Source organism: Tachypleus tridentatus, chromosome 12 (genome assembly GCF_004210375.1).
Source record: "Tachypleus tridentatus isolate NWPU-2018 chromosome 12, ASM421037v1, whole genome shotgun sequence".
Classification (NCBI taxonomy): Eukaryota; Metazoa; Arthropoda; class Merostomata; order Xiphosura; family Limulidae; genus Tachypleus; species Tachypleus tridentatus.
This window is the reverse complement of record NC_134836.1, coordinates 2,875,644-2,897,327: the sequence shown is the minus strand read 5'-3', so window position 1 is coordinate 2,897,327 and position 21,684 is coordinate 2,875,644. Positions and strand designations below refer to the sequence as shown.

Sequence of the window (21,684 nt, the reverse complement as noted above, 5' to 3'; positions counted from 1 at the left end):
GAACAGACATTGTGAATGGTGTGCTGTATTAGCTGTCATTCGTACAAACATGTACTTGGATGTGCCTAGGTCATTTTCAAAAATTATACGGAATCCACCTTACTATAGAAGTTAGAGACACCAGGAAACGTCACAAAAATATGTCAACCTACTTTGTAATTTTATAAGAATTTTAACCAATGACACCACAATATAGTAGTGCGTTGTCCGTCAGTCAGTCAGTCAGTAGACACTAAAATGACGTCACATAATCCGTACTGTTATGATGCTGGAAAAACGTGCGCATGCCATGAATCACGAAAAGAATTATGCACTCTGTCGGCTGCAACACAGCATGAAATAGGAACTTGTAAAACCTTAAATAAAATTTTTATTACTTCTAATTTTTCGTTTTATTTACTCTTGAAACAGAACAATTTCGGGTACCCTGCAGAAGTACATCTACATTTATATTGGGATTTCAATCCCACCACAGTAAAAGGGTTCGTCCATTCAGCCGTGGAGACATAATAAGAGACAATCAACCCTACTCTTCGTTGAAAAGGACAAGCAGTGAGTTGGTAGTGGGTGACGTTTACAAGCTGCTACTCCTAAACTAGAAAAGTTATCACAGATAGCCCTAGAACAGCTTAAAGGCATCAAACATTTAATATTAACACAATATATCTTTATTCTTGTTTATTATAGGCAATAATTTAACTATGAACATGATGATTAATGTTTAAGAAATAATAGCATTTTAATACTTACAAAGAGCTTGGGCGAGAACTGGCGTTTCTACTAACAGTTTTACTTTTGAATTTCGCACAAAACTACACGAGGGTTATCTGCGCTCTACTAACGATAAGAGACATCTCTCCTTTCTATTGAATGATCGGGGTACTTGCAAGATTTTTGAAGATATTTCTCTATTCTGGAGTCTGTTATAGAACCTTTTATACCAGTGGAAAAGTGATTTGTCGGCCTATTCATAATGCAAAGTGCCAACTCTCTTCCTGTTTATGAATTTCTAAGGTCGTTAGAATGCGTCTTCAAATGGTCAAAGTATCTTTCCTGTTTACGAACTTCTAAGTTAGTTAGTTAATCAATTACTGGAAACAATAGCCCATGCTGTACCGTCGGTCCACTATCCAAGGTTCATCCTGGTTCATCATCCAAGTTTCATACCACCTTTTAACCTTGATAGCATTTATTTTTTCCAGTCTAAACACATAGCGGAAGTTTGTCAAGAGCTTTCTCTGATTCTCTGTCGTAAATAAGTCTTTCGTTGTCCTTGATAGAGTCAGTTCTTTTTAAACTAGATATCATTTGATCATAGAGTAACAACTTTCTTGGTATGTTCTTGGAGTTGTCATTGTTCTATAAACATCATTGCTTCCTAAACATATTTTATCATGCTTTATTACTTCCTATTTATTAAAATAATTATTCGAGGCATCCAGATATCTAGCGATCACTCACATGACCAGGATTTTTAAAGAAATAACAAACAGGCTTTGATGGTTTTGATAAAGTTTTATCATGACTGTCTGAAGATGTCGAATCCTCATCTTCAGTGGATTTAGCAGGTACAGGTTTTTAATGAGCTGGTAGGATTTTCTTTTTATGAAAAGTGGTTTTATGTGTTAAGAGTAATCATTTGAAAGAGAAGATGCTTCCTGTAGTGTTTCAACTTTCTTTTCATCAAAATAACTTTTGAGGTTGTCACTTGTACAGCGTTTAAATTATTCAATTAGACATGATTGCCTTAATTTGTCGAAACTGTTGCTAATATGCATAGAATTACACCATTGGTCGAAATAAGCTTCATTTTCATGGGCGAATTCCATACAAATTTGGCTATCTTGCTTGCAATAACCTCAAAACTTTTGGCGATAATCCTCTGGTACTAACTCATATGCTTTGAAGATAGCTACTTTAACCTTATCATAATCTGCATAATCTTCTGGAGAAAGAGCAGCAAAAGAGTTTTTTTTTTGTTTTACAAGTTAAAACACTCTATAATAATAATGATGAGACACTCTATGGTCTGGGCAACTTTATCAAAATGTTGGAAATACTTATCAACTTCATTTTCATTGAATGGTGGTACCTTAATATATCGATTGAGTTCAAAGTTGTCATTTTGTCTTAATCGATCGGAGTTGAATGTAATTTCCATTTCTTTTAGCCCAATTTCCTTTACAGCTTTCTGGGCTTTGATATGGGTTTGTTCTACCTCGAGACGTTTACTTTCTCTTTCTGGGCTTCGATGTGGGCTTATTCAAGCTCAATTTCTTTGAGTTTTAATTGGATTTCTGGCTTACTTTTGTCACTCAACTCTGGTTGGCTAATGTTTCCTTAGACAACAAATCATCATCGACTAGCATTTCAACAATACACTTTTTAGTTCATTTTTTTTCTTTTTGATTTTTATCTTCTAATTCTAAAATTTTGGCAATTTCACGTTATTCAGCTTTGCTATATTTTTGTATAACTGAATAATTAAACTGATTCACTAATTGCTTAATTAATGCACCGATTACTTCACTAATTAACCCACTAAATGACACTTATATCATTATTTATTTTCTACTTACAGAAAGAAATTTCAATATTCTTAACTTTAATAAATTTTCATTCTCGTTACGTTTTAACATGTTTTCTGCAAACAAACATCTAAATATAAAAAATAAAGCTTACAACAAATACACGATGTCATAGTGCTGTAAATTAAGTTTGTAGTGTTTTGGCTGTACCATGTGACTACAAGGTCATTTACATAACTCTTGCGAATATATGGGATGATCGGTAGAATTATAATGTAAAAGATCCAGAAGATTTTAATAACTATTCCCGTATATTTTAGCTACTCTTGGAAAATCTACATAATAAAGTCTTAAGTTTGCTCTTTTCTTTATTTTCACTCTAGGATTTTACACCGTCATTTTGTGATATAAAACAGTTATTACTCCAAAGGATGGCGCTTTTAAAGATTTATTTAGATCTTTAAACCACTGATCTATCTGCGAGTGCTTTGGATTGATTTAACGATCTTTATTTGCTTGCTTTACTGTTTCTAAAAGATAAAGTGCGATTTTATAAAATTAAATTTTGTTTGTAAATATAGAATTTTATATTAGATGGTCCCGTAACCTACTTATAGTAGTTTTTGTCAGAATGGAAATAAAAGTTTTGTCTCCATATCGGGTTTTGTTTACTTGCATACAAGTTTATGCATTTGTCTTTTGTTTAATTTTTTTCCAATATTTTCTCATGGAGTCAATTTTTTTTACTGCATTTGTGTTAATAATTACTGGTATGGGCTTGCAATATATTGTAATTTCGCCTGTGGAGAAATCGGTTGCTTTACAAGTATTGGGAATACTTGATCAGGAAGAAGATAAATATCCACCCATTTACGCTCATCGAGGTGGTGGGCATGATGCTCCCGAAAATACATTGGCAGCTTTTCGAAAAGTAAGGTTTTTTAATATTTTAAGTTAGTGTTTTGTCAGTAACTATGCTTGGGTAACTATACTGTATAACAATAAGTTGTAATATTATTATTAATAATATGTAATATATTTGCAAAATTTATTTCCTTTTTTAATTATTGTCGTAATAATAATAATAAAACTTGTGAATTATCAGATAATTTTTTGTTTTCGCACAAAGCTACTCGAGAGCTATCTGCGCTAGCCGTCCCTAATTTAGGAGTGTAAGACTAGAGGGAAGGCAACTAGTCATCACCACCCACCGCCAACTCTTGGGATACTCTTTTATCAACGAATAGTGGGATTGACCGTAACATTATAACGCCCCCACGGCTGATAGGGCGAGCATGTTTGGTGCGACGGGGATGCGAACCCGCGACTCTCAGATTACGAGTCGCACACCTTAACACGCTTGGCCATGCCGGGTCTATTGGATAATTTGTGTACTTGTACCAATAAAATGAAATAGAGAACTTGTTGTGGTTAATAATAACAACAACTCAATATAAAGGGCACATCCCTTATGTACAATATGATAACTAGCACCACATTGTTCCTCATGAAGTTTTATAGGTTTATGATTTTTTTAACGTGAATTAAGGTTTTTGCCTAGCTTTGGCCCAAAATAATTATTGCTGAAAGTAGATAAAGATTCTAAAATTAATTTCAAAACTAAAGATAAGAGTATAAAAATAATACTAAAACTGAAGGACATGTGAGAACATCCCAAAAATAATGTTTTTTTTTGTTTTTAACTAAATGATAAAGCATTTGACAACAAAGGCAACAAAACTACCATCTCCTACAATCAAAAATCAAGTTTGTGTTGTGTGATGTTGATAAAGTTAAGCAAATAATAAAACTGTTGTTGAACGAAATAGTGCCATTATTATTTTATTGTTTGTACAGATATTTATTGTTAAATATTTATTCAGTTTTGAACAAAGATTATTAAAAACATGTTAATTGTATAAAGATAATTAACATGATATAAAATTGAAAGTGATATTTGTTATTTGTAAATGTTTATGATGTCACTGATGGTATGATTATCTTTTCACACACTCAGTAAACTTTTTTTTAATGTGGTTCTAATAGGAATGTGGATGGTTTTGAACTTAAAAGAAATGTTACTGATAATTATCTTTATAATTAGCAGTAGTAATTAAAGTTAAAAACATGACTACAAAGATATGATGTTGTTTTGATCCAGGGGTGAAATTCTGCAAGTACTTACAGTGAGTACCAAACTTATTTTTAAAGCAATATTAGTACTGAGAATTTTTTTGAGCTTTGTCATTTTTTTCTCTTTACACCTAGAACTTTTGTTTTCAAAAACAGGTTCACTTCACTCTGCTGAGTATCTCCATTTTGCTTTTGAGAATTTTACCCCTGCTTTTTATTAATAATTAGTTGCTAAGAATTAGTCATCACAGTAGTTTACAAGTTTAAGATGGGTTAATTGTTAAAGTAATTTGTTTTTATCTCTTAAAGATCAATTTCACTCTGCTGCTATGTGACTTATTGATTTTGAAAAGTTCTTTATAATAGAATTTTTTAATTAACTTCCTCCAGAAATCAAATAATTAAAACCTGGTCATGAGAAATAAAATATTTTCATTGGATATTAGTCCAAGTTTGGTGAAGAGATTGTGTGTTAGTTAAAATCTAATTCATTATATTTTAGAGAATGCAATTAGTATGGGTTATTAATCTTCTTTTTCTTTCTTAATTCTGAATGATAACATTATGTTAAATCTTGTGAAGGATGTGGTAATGCAAGTTTCTAATTATTAAGGCTTTAGTGATTGTTGAGACAAGAAAGCATAAAAATTATCCTTTCATCCAAAGAAGAGCTTTATGCCCATTAGAATTTTAGTAGCTAAAAGCTAGGGATCTGGGAAATTAGCCTTAACTTTAATTTTGTACATTGTATGTAGAATGTAATAATGCTGTGATGTAAATATTCTGTTATTGTTGTTGTAATTATTTGCATGTTTGACTGATAAGGATGGCCTTATATTGTCATTAATATGCATTTATTGTTGCATGTTGTTATGTCTACCTTATACTTGGTGTATTCTACAAATTTCCCATTAAATATCAAGTTTTTCAAATACAAAAGTTAATTAATAAAAGCCTTAAAATTAGGCCTGTAAATACAGGTAATAAGTAATAAATTTAGGATGATTTAATCAAAGATTAGGGATCAATGAAGAATGAAAAAAGATTTATAGAGAACTAATATGCCTAGCCAAATTTCTGTTTAAATGTATTTAGTGCTAAAATATTGTTAGTGAGTGTGAGGTTTATACATGTAGCTCTGTGTTTTGGTTTTATCTAAGCACAGTGATTAAAAAGAAAAAGGTTTAGGTGTTACTGATTTATTCAAATAATTTCCTGCTTTAACCTTTGTACCCCGGTAAGTCTATGGATTTACAACACTAAAATTAGGGGTTTGATTTCATTCAGTGGACTCGGCAGATAGTCCAATGTGGCTTTGCCATAAGAAAGCACACACCCTTTTGCAATAGGTCAAGGATAAAAGGCCATGTCATCATATTTGTTGACTTGCATTCAAAATTCTATTGAACTACTATTTTAGGAATTTATGTCAAAAATTGTTTGGAATCAAACTGTAGATTATAACTCAAACTATAATATTATGTACAAGTTAATTTCATACTTTAAAAGTAAATATTAAAAGAACACGTATAAATTTTAGTGAGTCACATGGTATGTTGAGTCCAGCACTGTTTAAAATGAAATCTTTGTCAAAATACTAATTCTATAATTTTGTACAAATTAGGACTAAATTTACTAATACTGACTATAAAATTAGAACCTCATATCTTTATTTTGCTGAGATATGGCTTGTGTAGTGAATTGAATATATGGCCCCATTAAACTTTCCATTTTTTTAAACTGCCCTTTATATACACTTACTTCAATATATGACATGTGAATAACCAATTAACAGCTTAGAATATTCCCAAAGTGGTTTTCTCACCAATTTAATCTTTGAAAAGGCTTCCATGTTTGTCCGATCCAAGATTTCAATGAGATGGTGTTTTCTTTAGTCTGCTGAAAAGTTTCATACTTTATAAAATCTAAATAAATCTTAGTTAGTAAACTTAATAAATTATAATGGGATTCAATGGTTTTCAGTCTAGTTATTTATGATTTTTTGGTTATTTAACTGTGCATGTGTGTGTGTGTGTGTGTGTGTGTGTGTCTATATAACCTTAAAAAAAGTGTTTGATGTCCTCCATGTGTGAAATTTTAAAAGGCCTGACAATCTATGTCCAGCAAAAACTGAGTACATAGGTCATAGAGAGAAGGGAATTTTTTGCTTTACTTCTTGGTTTGTTATTTTATATTTTAAGAATAATTTTAATAATTGAAATGTGACTGAATATTACAAAATATTTGTCAGTTAAAACACAGCCAAGACAAGGAAGACTAATGGTCAGTTCTATATTGCTGGATTGGTGATCTGAATACATGTGCACTATGTCAATGCAAGTTATGTAGGCAGAACTGGAAGATAAATATAATAAATATATATAAGTTTATATAAAATTTGTATTTTTGTGTTGTAGTCACTCTACCATGAAAAAAGTATAATTTATATTTATTTCCTTAATGATGGTTAAGAGATTGGTTAAGTGACAGATTCCTCATAGTTAAAGTATCTACAAGATATCTGAAGAAAAATAAGATATAAAGTCTCAGTGAAAATCAACATTTGAAATGTATTTAGAAAGTTTTAGAGATTATGTTAGATTTTTGGGATGAAGAACAGTTGTTTTTTTTTATCATAATATGAAATCACTTTGCAATCAGACTGATAATGAAACAGATTCTATTTTCACAAACAAATCTTTAGTAAAAATATTTTATTACAAAATCTGATTTTTTATGTACGAAAAGCTTGTAATCTTTACTAAAAGTCTACCAAATTTTGTGAAGATACACGTACTGTATCAAAAGTTATAATGTGTATAGACAAACTCATGTATATTATGCCAAACCTGCTGTAGAAAGGTTAAAATAAAATTTCAGAAAATTCTTATGTTAAACTGAGAACACTGAGTGAAAGTAACGATAGGATTTTTTTTTTTTTTTTTTCTCAGTAAGTTCATAATTTATCTGACAATCCTCCCAAAAAGCAGCTGGAAATACAAGATAAAACAAAGACTATAGATCAGTAAATTATACCAAAAGTAAATAATTTTGGAAGATTTAGAACTATGACATCAGTCATTGGAAGAAAAGCAAGAAAAGTGAAAAAAAGGTGAACACAATAACAAATATGGCATAGAAGAATGTGAATATTTTGAAAAAGTATTGCTTGAAACTTGGAAATCTGTGATATCAAAATACACTAAAAGTGACTGAAATTTACAGTGTTACTGGAAGAATACTATCAAAATTTAAAAGAACACAAGTAGAATAGAACAAAAAGTGAATAAAAAAAATATGAATTATAGTGAAACCATTGATATTTAGTTTAGACATGTAGCTGTTCATGAAATTACAGCTTTCACTATTGTTACAGTATCCTAAGGTGTGGGTTATAGAGTTAAGACAGTGCAGAAAGATATAATTTCACACACTGGATAGACATCAGAGGCTAGATAAAGACTCTAACACACACACACACACACACACACACACACACACACACACACACACAATGAACAAGTTATAGGGACCAACTGGTGTCTTGTCTCTTAGGTTATAGGAATACCGACTAAGAGCAGACTTACCCTCTACAACAGTATCTTTCTAAGCTGTGTTATTACAAGAAATCCACAGCTCTTAAACCACTAACTTTATAGGATTGCTTCCACTTCTCTTGACCATACAAAATCCAGTGAATTATATTCACTAATGAATGTGGGAAATTTATCAGACCCAAATCTGTCCTTCTCAAGTTAACAAAAGGAATATTGAACAGCAGAATTACAATACTAATTTTGTTACTGACATCTGAAGACCAGTATCAGTAACAATAGGCAATCTACCATTGAAAATGAAAAATTACTTGGGTACTGTTTTGTTTTTTGTTATTTCAATTGACTTTGAATGACTCCTTATAAACAAAGTATATTCAAAATGGTGAGTTGACTGTTTTGTTAATTCATGAAATTTGATAAAGCATAATCTCAAAAGTTGTCTGAACTGAGAGATCTCTCTCTCTCTCTCTCACACACACACACACACACACACACTTTTTTTTTTTTTTTAAGTGCAACTTAATGTTTACAATGTTTTGAAGAAAAATAATGCAATGTAAAATGTTGTCACATAAAAGCTTTAATCTCCATCCATCTCAGCCTTGCCATGGCAACCAATAGTTTATTTACTGATAATCTCCTCTATTATATCTTTTAGTATTTTGATATTTGTTAAAAATTAAAATGTTATACCAATCTTTTCTGAAATATTTAGTTATATTGCAGTTTTATCAGTACAAAATAGAAAATTCTTTTTAATGAAAGATTCTTTAAAAATTTCAGGCATTAGACCACTTTTGTTTAGACACCATGTTGACCTGGCACTAGGATTTAATAAATTTTATGATAGGCATAATAGAGTAATGGGTATTCACTGGCAGTCTGTAAACCTTTATCTGTTGTCATATATTGAAATATGTTTTTAGACATACTGAAACAGTAGAAAATAATGTTATTAGTCACTGAGCATCATCCAGTGTATGAGTGAAAATGGGAGAGGCATTTACTATTTTGTTATGGCGATGTAGAAAGATTATTTCTACTGTTTGTGTTTTAGCTGCATCTGTATGACTTTTTTAATTTGGATTTTAGACAGAAATGTTGTAGACCTAGAGCCGATATTGATTGTGAAAAGAAACTTGGCAGTAAGTACTTGGCACTGATAGTGTCAGTTTATATAATAACTTAGCAAATGTTTGATTTATTTAAAAACTAGCCTGCATCTAGAAACGTACCATTTATGAAATGAGTTAATTTGAGTATATGATCATACCATGGAATTTTTGGATGATTTTTCTTAATGTATAGCCCATCTTTACAAGATGTTGAAGAAACCACAGGATGTCTGGTATCAAAACAGATTATGAAAAGGTATTCACTGCCTATCTTTGACTTCAGTTCCTCAAGATCCACTGATCCTATGCTAAGAAACATATCAGTGATTCTCCTGTAAAAACATTTCTATAATAATTACAAAATTGAAATTAAAAATGAATTACTTAGTAAATCTGTAGTCCAGCTGGAAAGAAGGTATTACATTTCATGTAAGAAACTGTTAATTACTATCAAAATTGTCATTTATGCTAGTACTGTTTGAGTATAAATTTATCTCTAAAAATGATTTTCCACCTTTGAAATGGTTTATTCGTTTTGGAGTCTTTGACTAAAAAGAAGAAGAAAGCTAAAAAAAAATCTTGGAATGAATATGTTATAGTACTTTATCTTTGATAGAACTCTGAATTATCATGTTTGCAGTAGGTGCTTAAACATCAAAAGTACTATAGTAGTGAATGAGATCTTCATAGAATGAAACAGTCTGAAGTCTACTTATGTTGAATTCAGGTGATTGAAAAAACAATTTCAATATAATAACTTTAGTATTTGGCATGTTACTAAATTATTAAAATTGGAAAAATGAAAGTTGCCATTGTAGACATTAGCCCTCAACAGTCCACAGGAAAGTATGAACATCATTATCAGTTTTTTGTCTTTTTCATACTTCAAAAGATAACAGTAATTTTCACATGCATGATTTTATGTACTTTATGTTCAAAGCAGTCAACTTTAGGTGTTTTGTTGGTATATTTGAAATATCATACACTTCTCTTTTTTTATGTTTATTACCACAGATTTTACATAAAAAATAATTTAATATTATTACTACTGAAATTCAGAATGAAACTGAAAAAAAAGAAGCTGTGACTTGGTTGGATTTTCATGTCACCATCTTCATCAAATGGCTTAAGTACATTTATTATTTTCCTTCCTTTTTGTTTCAGGCAAAAGAAAATGGGGCAACTGGTGTGGAATTTGATATTTCTTTAACCAAAGACAGTGTTGCAGTACTTTTACATGATGACACTGTTGACAGAACCACCAGTGGCTCTGGAAGTATCAGGGATATGACATTTCATGAAGTGAGAGAACTTGATGCTTCCAAACATCACCCTCAGAGGTACAACTATTAAGAAATACATTACATTTGCAAATACTTCTATCAACCTGTATCATTCCATTTTTGGATGGTATTAGTTAGTGCATATTTGAAAATGTAAGTCTCATTTAAGATGTTCTTATAACAACAAGCTTAAAGTGATGAGCATGGCCTTAGTTTCTGGAACTATCTCTAAAGTTTAGGAAGTAGTTTGAACCATAAATATAAACACTAAGTAACACTGAAATTTGTGGTTGAGTCTGTTAGTGATTGAATTACCCTAGTCTGTTAGTCACTTAAGGAGTTATCAATGCATGATGTATTCAGTTTACAGTTAACTTGTTAGTCATTTAGTTTAGTGCTATGAATATTGAGTTGGGGTTTTGATGAAGAAATGGAGATATTAAATTAGTAAATGGGATTTATGTTAAAAAAATATATTTGAAGTTAGGCAACCATATTTTGCAAACTGGATCCAGGAACTTGTATAAAAATGTGTAACTGTCATCACCATAATTTCAAATGCAGGCAAAACTTCAGAAATTTGCTTTGTTTGAGACAGTTGTATTTTCTGAGCATGCCTATTTTAGGGTTTTATTTAAAAAAAAAAAAAAAGAACAGGAAAGTGACCTGTGATATATTCAAGGCTATAACTGTAGCAACTGCATTAATGTCATTACATGATGATGTTATATTTAAAATAATAATAACTGATTAAACATTTATTTCCACTGCAAAGTTCATTTTGAGTACAAAATGAAATTAAAGGATATTTTGGGGTGATTTTTCAAATATGGAACTTTTTTTTTCCTAAGGGACAACATTCCTCATTGGGAACACATGATCACTAAATCCTATTAGAGAAGGGTTGTTACACTAAAAATGGAATTGTAAGCTGTAGAAATACAATATTTTTGTTAATATTAAGTGAAATAGTCTTTCTTCTTTTTCTTTTTTTAAATAGTCTTTGCTTAGTGGTTCATTACTAGATGTATTATCAAAGTGTACCCTTAATTCTTTAACGTAAGTGGATGTATTCATTAAAGCAAAGCCTTTACATTTGTAGTCTGTTTTCACAATTATGTTATTATTATTCTTGTTGATAACTAATCTCACATTTTTGAAAGGTGGAGTTTTAAAAGGTAATTCTTAAAACTATTTAAAATTCTATCAACATTGTTTTTAAGTTTCTCAATACTGTTTTCTGTAATAGATTGTGCTTTAGGAAAATGTATGGGTTTAGGAAAATCAAAAGATACAGGAGAAGAATTGAATTGTGGTTCATTCACATTGTTATTGGCCTTAGATATATCTGTAGGTGGGATAAGAATATATTTTTGTGAAATCTTAATTTTTAGAATCACTGGTAAAGAGATGAATGAATACCAAGGGTTTAAGTTAACCCAAAATAGCAAAATTAGGACCTGTAGAAAGAATGAAAATGCAGGCCTTGGAAAATTTATGCTATCTAGAATTCTAATCCTGTCATTTAAATCATGGTCATCAAAATTATTTGTGCCCATGATTTTCTTTAGTATTTCTCTGTTCATAATCTCTCAATTTTGTTAGCAGTGATATACATCCATTGACAGACTATATTTATATGCTTCTCCACGATATCTTGATTAGGGTTGCATGGTTAGATTCTTAGTATCAAGAATACCATTTAATTATTATACTTTGGTAATGGAGAAATTTGCTGTATTATATACAGCTTGTTGTTTCAGTGACCTAAAATTATAATTAACTGAACTAAGTGAAAAGATGGGTATCATTACTCTTTCTAGCCCAAATTTTCCACTACATTAATCCTATTAGCTCAAAAGTGAATTAAAAAGAAATAGTCAGATGGACAATAAGTAAGTCATTCATAGTAAAGTGGGAGAAAAGATTGACAAATTTAGTATGCATTTTCAACTTTAAGTGAACTGAAGTAAATTTGTGAGTTACCTAACTATGGTCAGTATTAAGAATTAGTATTTAAAGTTGTATTTAGATAGTCAATCATAATTATCCATAATATTGTAAACTAAGATGAATGATATTTTTGTAAATAGCTTCTTTCTCTAACTTTTAATTTTAGTTGCATGTGAGTTGTAATGTAATTATAATCATTTATAGATCCCAAAAAAAGTCTATCATACTTTTGTTTTGTGAATGGATTGAAGAACATGTAGTTAAGCAGCCTTAGGAAGTAGTTTGACATGTTGCACATGTAGTAGAGCTTGGTTTATATTTTTTATATGCTTCATATACTTTTTAAGTGTAGTTATTTGTTGTTTTCAGTCAAATGAAATATTTTCCTATATGTAGACTATTTTTATGAACTTCTCTAACCTTTTGGTATTGCTTTAAAACTATTTTGGTCTCTATTTTAAGCCTTTCATTATTTACTGCTCAGATTCAACATTCTTTTACTTTATCTATCAGATTATTTTATATAATGCTCAGAGAAGCTAACAAATTTTTAGAGTTGGTGATCAGTTTACTTGTACAACTGCAAAGTTTGAAACGCATCTTTATAAAACCATTAACAGATAGCCAAAATGTTTTATAATACAGAAGTTTTGAGAAATATATTATGTGAAGAAATGCTCATACAGAGGTGGTAAATGAAAAAACGGAAAAAGCATGAGTAAACAAATTGGCATATTCCTTATTCACAAAGATGTAGTGAATTTACGTACTAACTAGCTTCTAATTGTTTGTACTCGGAATGGCTGTAAAAGGTATCTATACATCTCCAAAAGACAAGGACAGAAACAATTATACTGCACTTTCAAATTGGACATTGTTCTGGATGCAGCATCCAATAATCCTGGTTTACCTACTTTAATGACTGTTCCAAATAGCATATCCAAAGGAACATAATCTCAATTTGTATAATTTGTTTTTAAGTATCTGTGTTATCCCTTGAGATAGGTTTTCTCCACTCCAGGGAGTAGATGGAAACGTCTGTGAAATAACTTTACCTAAGCAAAAGGATTAGTACTTTAATGAAAGCCTTTTCACGTCAGTTAACAAGAATGTTATGAGTAAATGTACAAACATTTACCAAATATACATGACTGGTGTGTACAGACGTATGAAAAGCTATTTACGTAAGGATGAGATTAACAGTCATTTCTACTATGCCATTTTCATAATTAAGAAAGAATCAAATTTTAAGAGTTAGGTTTTCACATTTGTGTGTGTGTGTAATGCAATGTGTGTATGAACCCACACGAGTGTGTGTGTGTATAATATATATATATTAATCAATATTTTGCACATGTATGTGCAGTATTTTCAACTAAGGAACTATTTTGCATAACTGAGTAATGGTAATACATGAGTTGCCTAAATAAAAATAATTGACACACAAGTTTTCAATTTCTTTCCCTTAGCACTCCCAGGATTTTCTAATATAGTTTTGAATATAAGAAACTAAGACTTCAGTACACATTTTTATACTTGGTAATGTATTAATAAAGAGTGTAAAATATGCATCTTCTGCATTAAAAGCTTGTTCTTGTACATGTATAGTGTGATAGTTTTTATTAAGAAAATGTACTTAAAATAATGGTGACATCAATAAAATGTTTCTTAATGTGGGTTTTAGTTCACTCTATGAAGGTGAGAAAATTCCCACTCTAGAAGAAGGTGTACAAGAATGTTTAAAGCTTAACTTGAGGATGATTTTTGATGTAAAAGAATATGATGAAAAGGTAAGTGTATATGTATTTTCCATATGTAAGTTTTATTCCAGTGCAGTGTGGCATTTGTTTTTTTTTTTTTTATGTTTTTAGTTGTGTGTGTGTGTGTGTGTGTGTGTATACACATGTATACAAAGCTTTTAACAATTCCAGGAAACATTTGTGCAAGTTTCATAAAATGTTATTGGTTTTCTCTATATTTGAAGTTATAAGTTTAGAAATATAAGGAAACATAATGGACAGAAAGGACCATCTTCGAGATTGTCCTTGCACATTCAGTGTTGGTTAAGGTAAGAATATAAACCCATCCTTTTAAGGAAATTGGCATTTCTCCTCTAGAGTCCTATTTTACTAAATTATTTTGTGAAGCTTGTATTGTCAGATTATAATTTAATCCCACTATCCTCTTTAAAAATAGGAGTAACATTAGCTGATTTCCATCCTGATATTCATTGTATGTATGTAGGTGTCTTGTGGAAAAAACAAGCACAGTATATGTGGGTGCCTTGTGGGAGAACAAGTATGGTAAATGGAGTTTACTATATGCTTCCTGCACTTCAGTTGCTAGATAAATTTTTCAAAATTTCAATATACTTTGTGTTGGTTTTATTGTTGGTTGTTGATCAAGAGAGCCACTTAGTTTCTCTTGCTTTAATTGTTCACAAGACTTTTTGAGTCACTAAGAATGTCATATCATGTTAGGAAAGATTATTATAACATGAAATATGCTAAAGATGGTAACAGTGGTAGTTTCTCATGGTAAATACGGTGATATTCAAAGTCTTTAATGTAGATAACATGTGCATCTATAAAGAGAGAGAGAGAGAGAGACTGTTATTATGTTAGTTTTCCTTGTTTTTTCAGCTAGATTTAGAAAGTTTTGTTAGGCAGTTGGTGAGTTTGTAAGAAATTCTACATTTTACACATTTTGCAGTTCCTTCTTTAGTGTAGGTTTTGATTTTCACTGTTTTTGCTCTGTTTTCAGACACATTTGCTAATTGTAGATTTTTAGTTTTAAGAGATTAATTTTGGTGCCCTTTCAGCCGTGGTGGACAATCCCACTATTCATTGGTAAAAGAGTAGACCATGAGTTGGCGGTGGGTGGTGATGACTAGTTGCCTTCAGTCTAGTCTTACACTGCTAAATTAAGGATGGCTAGTGCAGATAGCCCTCGTGTAGCTTTGCACAAAATTCAAAAAACAAAACATTAATTTTGGGTTTAAACATTATTAATACTGTAGTTTAATTTCATCTATAACTATTGAGAAAAACCTAATAAAGATTTCTACCTTTTGCTTGACATTTAACTTTTGTTATGGTTTGTTAATAAAGACAGTTTGGTCTTTTTTTCAATACAGTTTTGTGTTCACTTTATCAGACTCTGTTAGTCTGGGATAATTAGATCTTTGATACTGTGGTTTCTACTTGTTTACTCTGAAGCAGTTTTGTGAATTTGAAATACAACAGTCATGACAGTTAACAACTGTGTACTGTCTTTTCATGCTTTTTTCTGGTTTGTCAGTAATCAGTCTCGTGAAGTAAACACAGAAAGAAACAAACAAGAGAGTTTGGAGAAATGCTACAAATATTTCATAAAAACTTACTACCATGATATTACTGTGACAAATTAAAACAAAATGTTTTCCATTTGATGTCTATCCTAGATTGGATTATTGTTGAATTCTGCATCAGAACAATATCAACAATGGTAATAGACTAATAGTTATAAGTTTTGGTAATAAGAGATTTATTAAATTAGTAGTAATAACTTTTGATAGTCTTGTAGTTTGCATTCACATCAGTGGACTGAGTAACGTTTTTTCATTCTATTAGAATTTAACTAGCAACACATTGGTTGTGATAACAAAACTGTAGCACTACTTCTAGCCATCATGTTCTCCAAAGAACTTTGATTGTTATAATAATTTTCAGAATAGGTGAAAAGTGAGACGGAGGGTTCTAACTAGTGCCTTCAAAGTGTTTGTTCCAATGAACAGTGTTCTATTCAATTTCTAGAAATCAAATTATTCTTCATTAGTTTATTGTAATATAAAATGATAGAATTTGTAGGCTGTCTTTCAGCTTCTGAAACTTAAAAACCAATAATTTGTTATTGCTAATTGAATGTGTCATAACTTGCTAATTAATTGTAATAGCAGTAGCACACTATCCTATATACATTCCAAGAATTGTAGGACAGTTGTCAAATTTTCAAAATTCTCTCCATCTAGCTTGTTGTAACTTTGTACTTCTTTTGGAAATTTACTGTAATTATATAGTCACATTTACAACTATTATTTATTTATTCTTCTTGTTGTTTAATACCATATGAAAAGAATTGACTCTTGACTATTAATTGGCATGTTATTTTAAAGGCATTGAAAGCAGTTTTGGATATATTTGAAAAGTACTCAGAGCTGTATAAAGTTGCTGTAGTGGCATCATTCTACCCTAACTTCATATATCAAGTAAGGATACTTTCCTTGTGTTTTTGTCAATTATATAACTTTAGTGAGGAACTGTTTACTAGCAATACAGACTAAATAAAGAAAAAGTTACAGGGTGTTATAAGTTCTGTTTCCTATTTGTTATAATTTGATATTTAAACAAAACTTAAAAGCTGGAAGAAATATTTACAAACTGGCAAGTGTTTGTTCTTTATATTGTAAATGTGTCTCATAATTAAAAATTTTAAGATCTAAATGTAAAAATTAGTCCATTAACCCTTTCATTATTAGTTTAGTGGATTCCACCCAGCTCGTAACCACAAAAGTACCCATGATAGTAATTATACTATGATCTTTTATAATGTACACATATATTTATTGGTAAACATTGCAAGGTTTTTATACATTTTCATTCAGAGTATATACTGTGCAGTTTGCAGAGTAATTTTCATTGTAAGATTAAAAATACTTTACAGATGAAAATTTTCAAATTTTGCATCTGAAATCTTTATAACATCCACATAATTATCAAATGTGTATTTTAAGAAAACACTTTATATTTAAGCTGTTATTTTTCACTATGGAATCAGAATCTCTATGCTTGTTAGGTAGATTTGACTGATCTCATAACTACAATTAAAAATTTAGGAAATATAAATTGTGGCGTTTTTGCTTCAGAATGATTACAGATTATAAAACAAAAATGTAGATGTTTACTGTAAATAGCTTAAATGTCATAACATTATACATTTATATAGATTTATTATATTTAACTTTCAGCTATTGCTGGCTAATACTACAGAAGTTAAAATGACATAATGCACATGTGTTCTTGTTATCACATTCAAGAATATAAAACTGATCTATACAAAGTGGCTGTATTTTAGTTGACTAGTATTTTGTAAAATACAGTCACATTTCATTTATAATACATTGTTACTATTTATGAATGAGTTTTTAATCCTTTTTTTTTTAAAAAACAACATAGAACAGTAAATCAAATAAACCATACAATTATCTCTTCTGGTTACGACCTTTGTGCTTGGCTGCTGCTCGTTGTAGGTTGTTAAGCCTTAAGAAATTTCAACATGGAGGATGTGAACCAAAATAATTTTTTTTAGGTTATATATATACTTGATAACGAAAAAAGTCTGAAATTGCTATATATACCATAGGATTCCATTATAATTTATCAATCAAGTTTAGTAACTGGCTGTATTTTGATTAAAAAAAAATAAAATAAACTGCAAACAGGCTAAAGATTAAACTTGCCAGCATGAAGGTTTATCTCAAAAGAAAGAGACAATATCATTATCTTTGAAAATGGTTAATAAAACCACTTGTGGGGGCATTCTGAACTTTCAATTATTTATTCACATGTTGTATATAGAATTAAGTGTATATAAGGCACTGTGTCTAATTCAATACATTAGTAATGTCTCAACATATATAAACGATATAAAGTTTTTATTTTATATTCTAGCTTTTCAATATCAGTAATTTAAATTCTTAATTCATACAAAACTACAGACTGTATTTTGACATCGCAAATATCTACTTTGAACTAGTGCTGCATTAAACATACCACATGACACACGTATTTAGGTGTGTGTTTAAATATACTTTTAAGAAATTAAATAATTTATAACATGAAAATTTGAATTATAATAAAGTTTTATACCAAACTTGACATAAATTTATAAAACATAGTTCAACAAAATTTTGAATGTGTGTCAAGAAATGCAATGACATGGCCTTTGACCTGTCATGATAAGGTTAAAAGAACTTTGCACGTTAATTTATTTCCTCTGCTGTAGTTGCTATCCATTGGATATACAACAGTGATCTTCTTTTTTCACAGGAATAAAACTTGAGTAAAATAAAAGAAAGCATTCAGAAGTTGTGACATGAGGGCAGAAGTATCCTTGTTCTATGTGTTTCTCAAATCCCAATTAAAGTTTGTATTATTTTTCTAATATACTTATAAAAATGCACCTGTGTTATTACGGATGCCTTTTTATCTTCCTGAGGCCCTTTCAAAGAAATTTATTGCTTGATTTTCTTCCTCTCTGACAAACCATTTTTAGAAATGGTGTATTTATGACTCTTCTTTTGGATTCAACTCTCTTAAATCTTCGTACATAATTTTTATTCTACTTCTATTGTCAGTCTTCAGTCTGCAAATGTTTTCATATTTTTCTCATTATAGTAGCAGTCCTTGAAATTAGGACATCCAATCCATGGCAAATAAAAACTATCATTAGTGCATTAATTATAGTAACACTGCAGCAAATGTTGTGGTTCATTCTGAAGAGATTCTTCCACTTAGAGACAAGCTTAATATATAATCAAGGTAAAAAAAAACAAAACAATTGTATCAGATATTTGTACTGATTAAATTGAAAAATTGGAGGCATTTTTTACAAGTTGGCGTGGTGGTTAGGGTGCTCAACTCCTTGTCACTGAATATGCTTGCCCTTTCAGCTGTAGGACCATTATAATGAAATGTTCAGTCTAGATAATCAATGGAAAAAAAAAAAAAAAAGCTCAAGAGTTGGTGGTGGGCAGTATTGACTAGCTGCCTTTCTTCTCATCTGTCACTACTAAATTATGATTGGCCAGCAAAGATATCCCTCAAATAGCTTTGTGCTAAATTCAAAGAACTAACTAGTAGATTTTACAGGTTAAACCATCAATTTCATCATGTTTCATTAGTATAATATTCAACTGTAATGGCAAATCAAAATTAAAATGAAACTCATTATTTAATGCTAGCAAAATACATATATTCCTAACAACTTTGTTTTTGAATATTGCAAACACTTTTAAACTTAAACTTTGACAGTGTTAATCAAGTTATAATACGTAAAGAAATGAAGTAAAAAGTGATTATCTTGTGTGATTTTTATTTTCTCTTAATTTTAAAACTATATTATTGAGATGAGAATGTATAATTTATTTGTGAAAGAAGGCAATGCTTTACTGAGTCACTTTAAAATGGTATTGCTGCTTTTGGCTTACACAAATTTTGCATTCGCCTTGGATTGTTATAGCAGTCCATTTAAATTCAGCCATAATTACCATCAAGTTTTGATGAGGGGATTCTATCATTTAATATTTTAGTTCATTATTGGTAGTTTTATTTTTATATAAAATCTTGATATTGCATCTTAATTATAATTACAAGTAATAAATCAAAAAAATGTTTTCTTTCTTATGACACTATTCTTTTTGCTGTTGTACATGATGTTTTTGTTAATATGCAATGCTATGAATTTGTTGTATGCTGTAACTAAGTTTAGTTTTATTTTAGATCTCATCTAATAAAAAATTATAGTTATTTTTTCCAAATGTTTTATTTACAGCTGAACAGGATTTGCATTTTTCTACTCAATTTCATGACAAGCCCAAAAATTTAATTAGATATTTAATTATTCTCTCATATGACAAAGATGTTCTGTAGTTAGAACATACTTAATAGAAAAAGCACTTTGTTGTCTATCAGGAAAAGGATGAAAAAGTGTGGCAGCTTATTATGAAGTCTTTAAAAATAAATGATTACTGTAAATTGTTTACTAAAAAACAATGCTACAAATTTCTATAAAACCTAAGAATGAAGTATATGAAAACAAATTACACCATGTGCCAAAAGTGTTTCTGAACCTTTATGTAAGATTATAAGTAATGTGATCGTGTGAGTGGCATTAATCTTATCAAGAAGACCATCCTTACATCGTTACAAGATTTTATTTGAATCGTGTTCAAAATTATATTAATCTACTTTGTTTCTGTTATACCAATTGGTATAGCATAAAATCTTACTGAATAATCCTTATTTTAATAGTATACAAGTTTTAAGTTCTTAATTTTTACAGCATTGTTTAAAAAAACAAACAAACCTGAATTTCCCCTACTGTAACACATACTTTCTGTGCATCTTCTCATTTCTACTCCATCCACCACCCCTCCTAAAAGTAGGAAATAAAACATAAGTTACTCACTATAAAATTAGTCATTCAAACGCAAACTAACGTGGCAGGGGTTTAGTTTAGAGAGAGAGAGAAATCGTAAGAATTCTCTCTCCAACTGGGGTGTTCAGGAACGTTGTGGTTCCTCTTCGTCCCCTTTCGTGAAAGGTTATTAGGTTTAGTTTTTTTATTATTTATTTATTAAATAATTTTTTACTCTTTTTTTTTTGGGGGGGGTGAAGGAGGTCACTCTTAATGTTATCCAAAACCGAGGCAAAGGCAGCACCGGAGAGAACGGCCAGGTCCCGTCCCGAAAGGCAGAAGTCAAAGTAAATATGAACACGAACTCAAACGACCGACCGGGTCTGGCAATAAAATTGCCTGGGCTGGGATCTAAAAATCCAGTGCCTAAGTTTTTGCTGTGGGGGGGGAAACGGGAGTCCCCCGAGAAAACCCACTTTCACAGGACAGGCAAAACTTTCGGCGCCTATCCTGTGCCCGATATCTGAAAAAGAGAATACATCTTATTAACGTGAGTTTAGTTCTTTAGATACTTTGTTGTGTACTTTGTGATTCTTGAAATATGTTGTAAGGTGAAATGTATTTTGTTGGTGCACTAGTTAATTTGTATAGTGATGCCGTTAATTTGTTTCTGTTCTCTGCTTTTAGATAATATTTGTGTGATATTTCCGTTAGTCTATTTCTTAGTGTTGGTAAGTTGTTGATTTGATGTATATAATTTACTGGCGTGAATGACGGTAGACTGAATGCAGATCTTAGTATTCTGTTCTGTTGAACTTAGATTTTCTGGAGTGTGTTATTTGACATATTGTATGTTACTTGACATCCATACTCTATTAGTGGACGGATGTAAGCCTTGTATATTTGGATAATGGTGTTTGGTGAACATTTCGATTATCTA

General features: G+C 30.4%; 1 protein-coding gene across 4 annotated transcripts in view; it reads left to right on the top strand.

Annotated features, from left to right (window-relative positions):
- Positions 1–3,000: 3,000 nt before the first annotated feature.
- Positions 3,001–21,684, top strand: part of LOC143235180 (glycerophosphodiester phosphodiesterase 1-like) — a 34,869-nt gene continuing 16,185 nt past the window's right edge. For all 4 annotated transcript variants that reach the window (XR_013018961.1, XM_076473078.1, XM_076473076.1 and 1 more), the window contains exons 1-4: positions 3,001–3,459; positions 10,498–10,673; positions 14,254–14,359; positions 16,723–16,815. Coding sequence is in view for 3 of the 4 variants with exons in the window: in XM_076473078.1 (XP_076329193.1) it covers positions 3,160–3,459; positions 10,498–10,673; positions 14,254–14,359; positions 16,723–16,815 (675 nt within the window). In the remaining variant the exon portion in view is untranslated. The remainder of the gene's footprint in view (positions 3,460–10,497; positions 10,674–14,253; positions 14,360–16,722; positions 16,816–21,684) is intronic.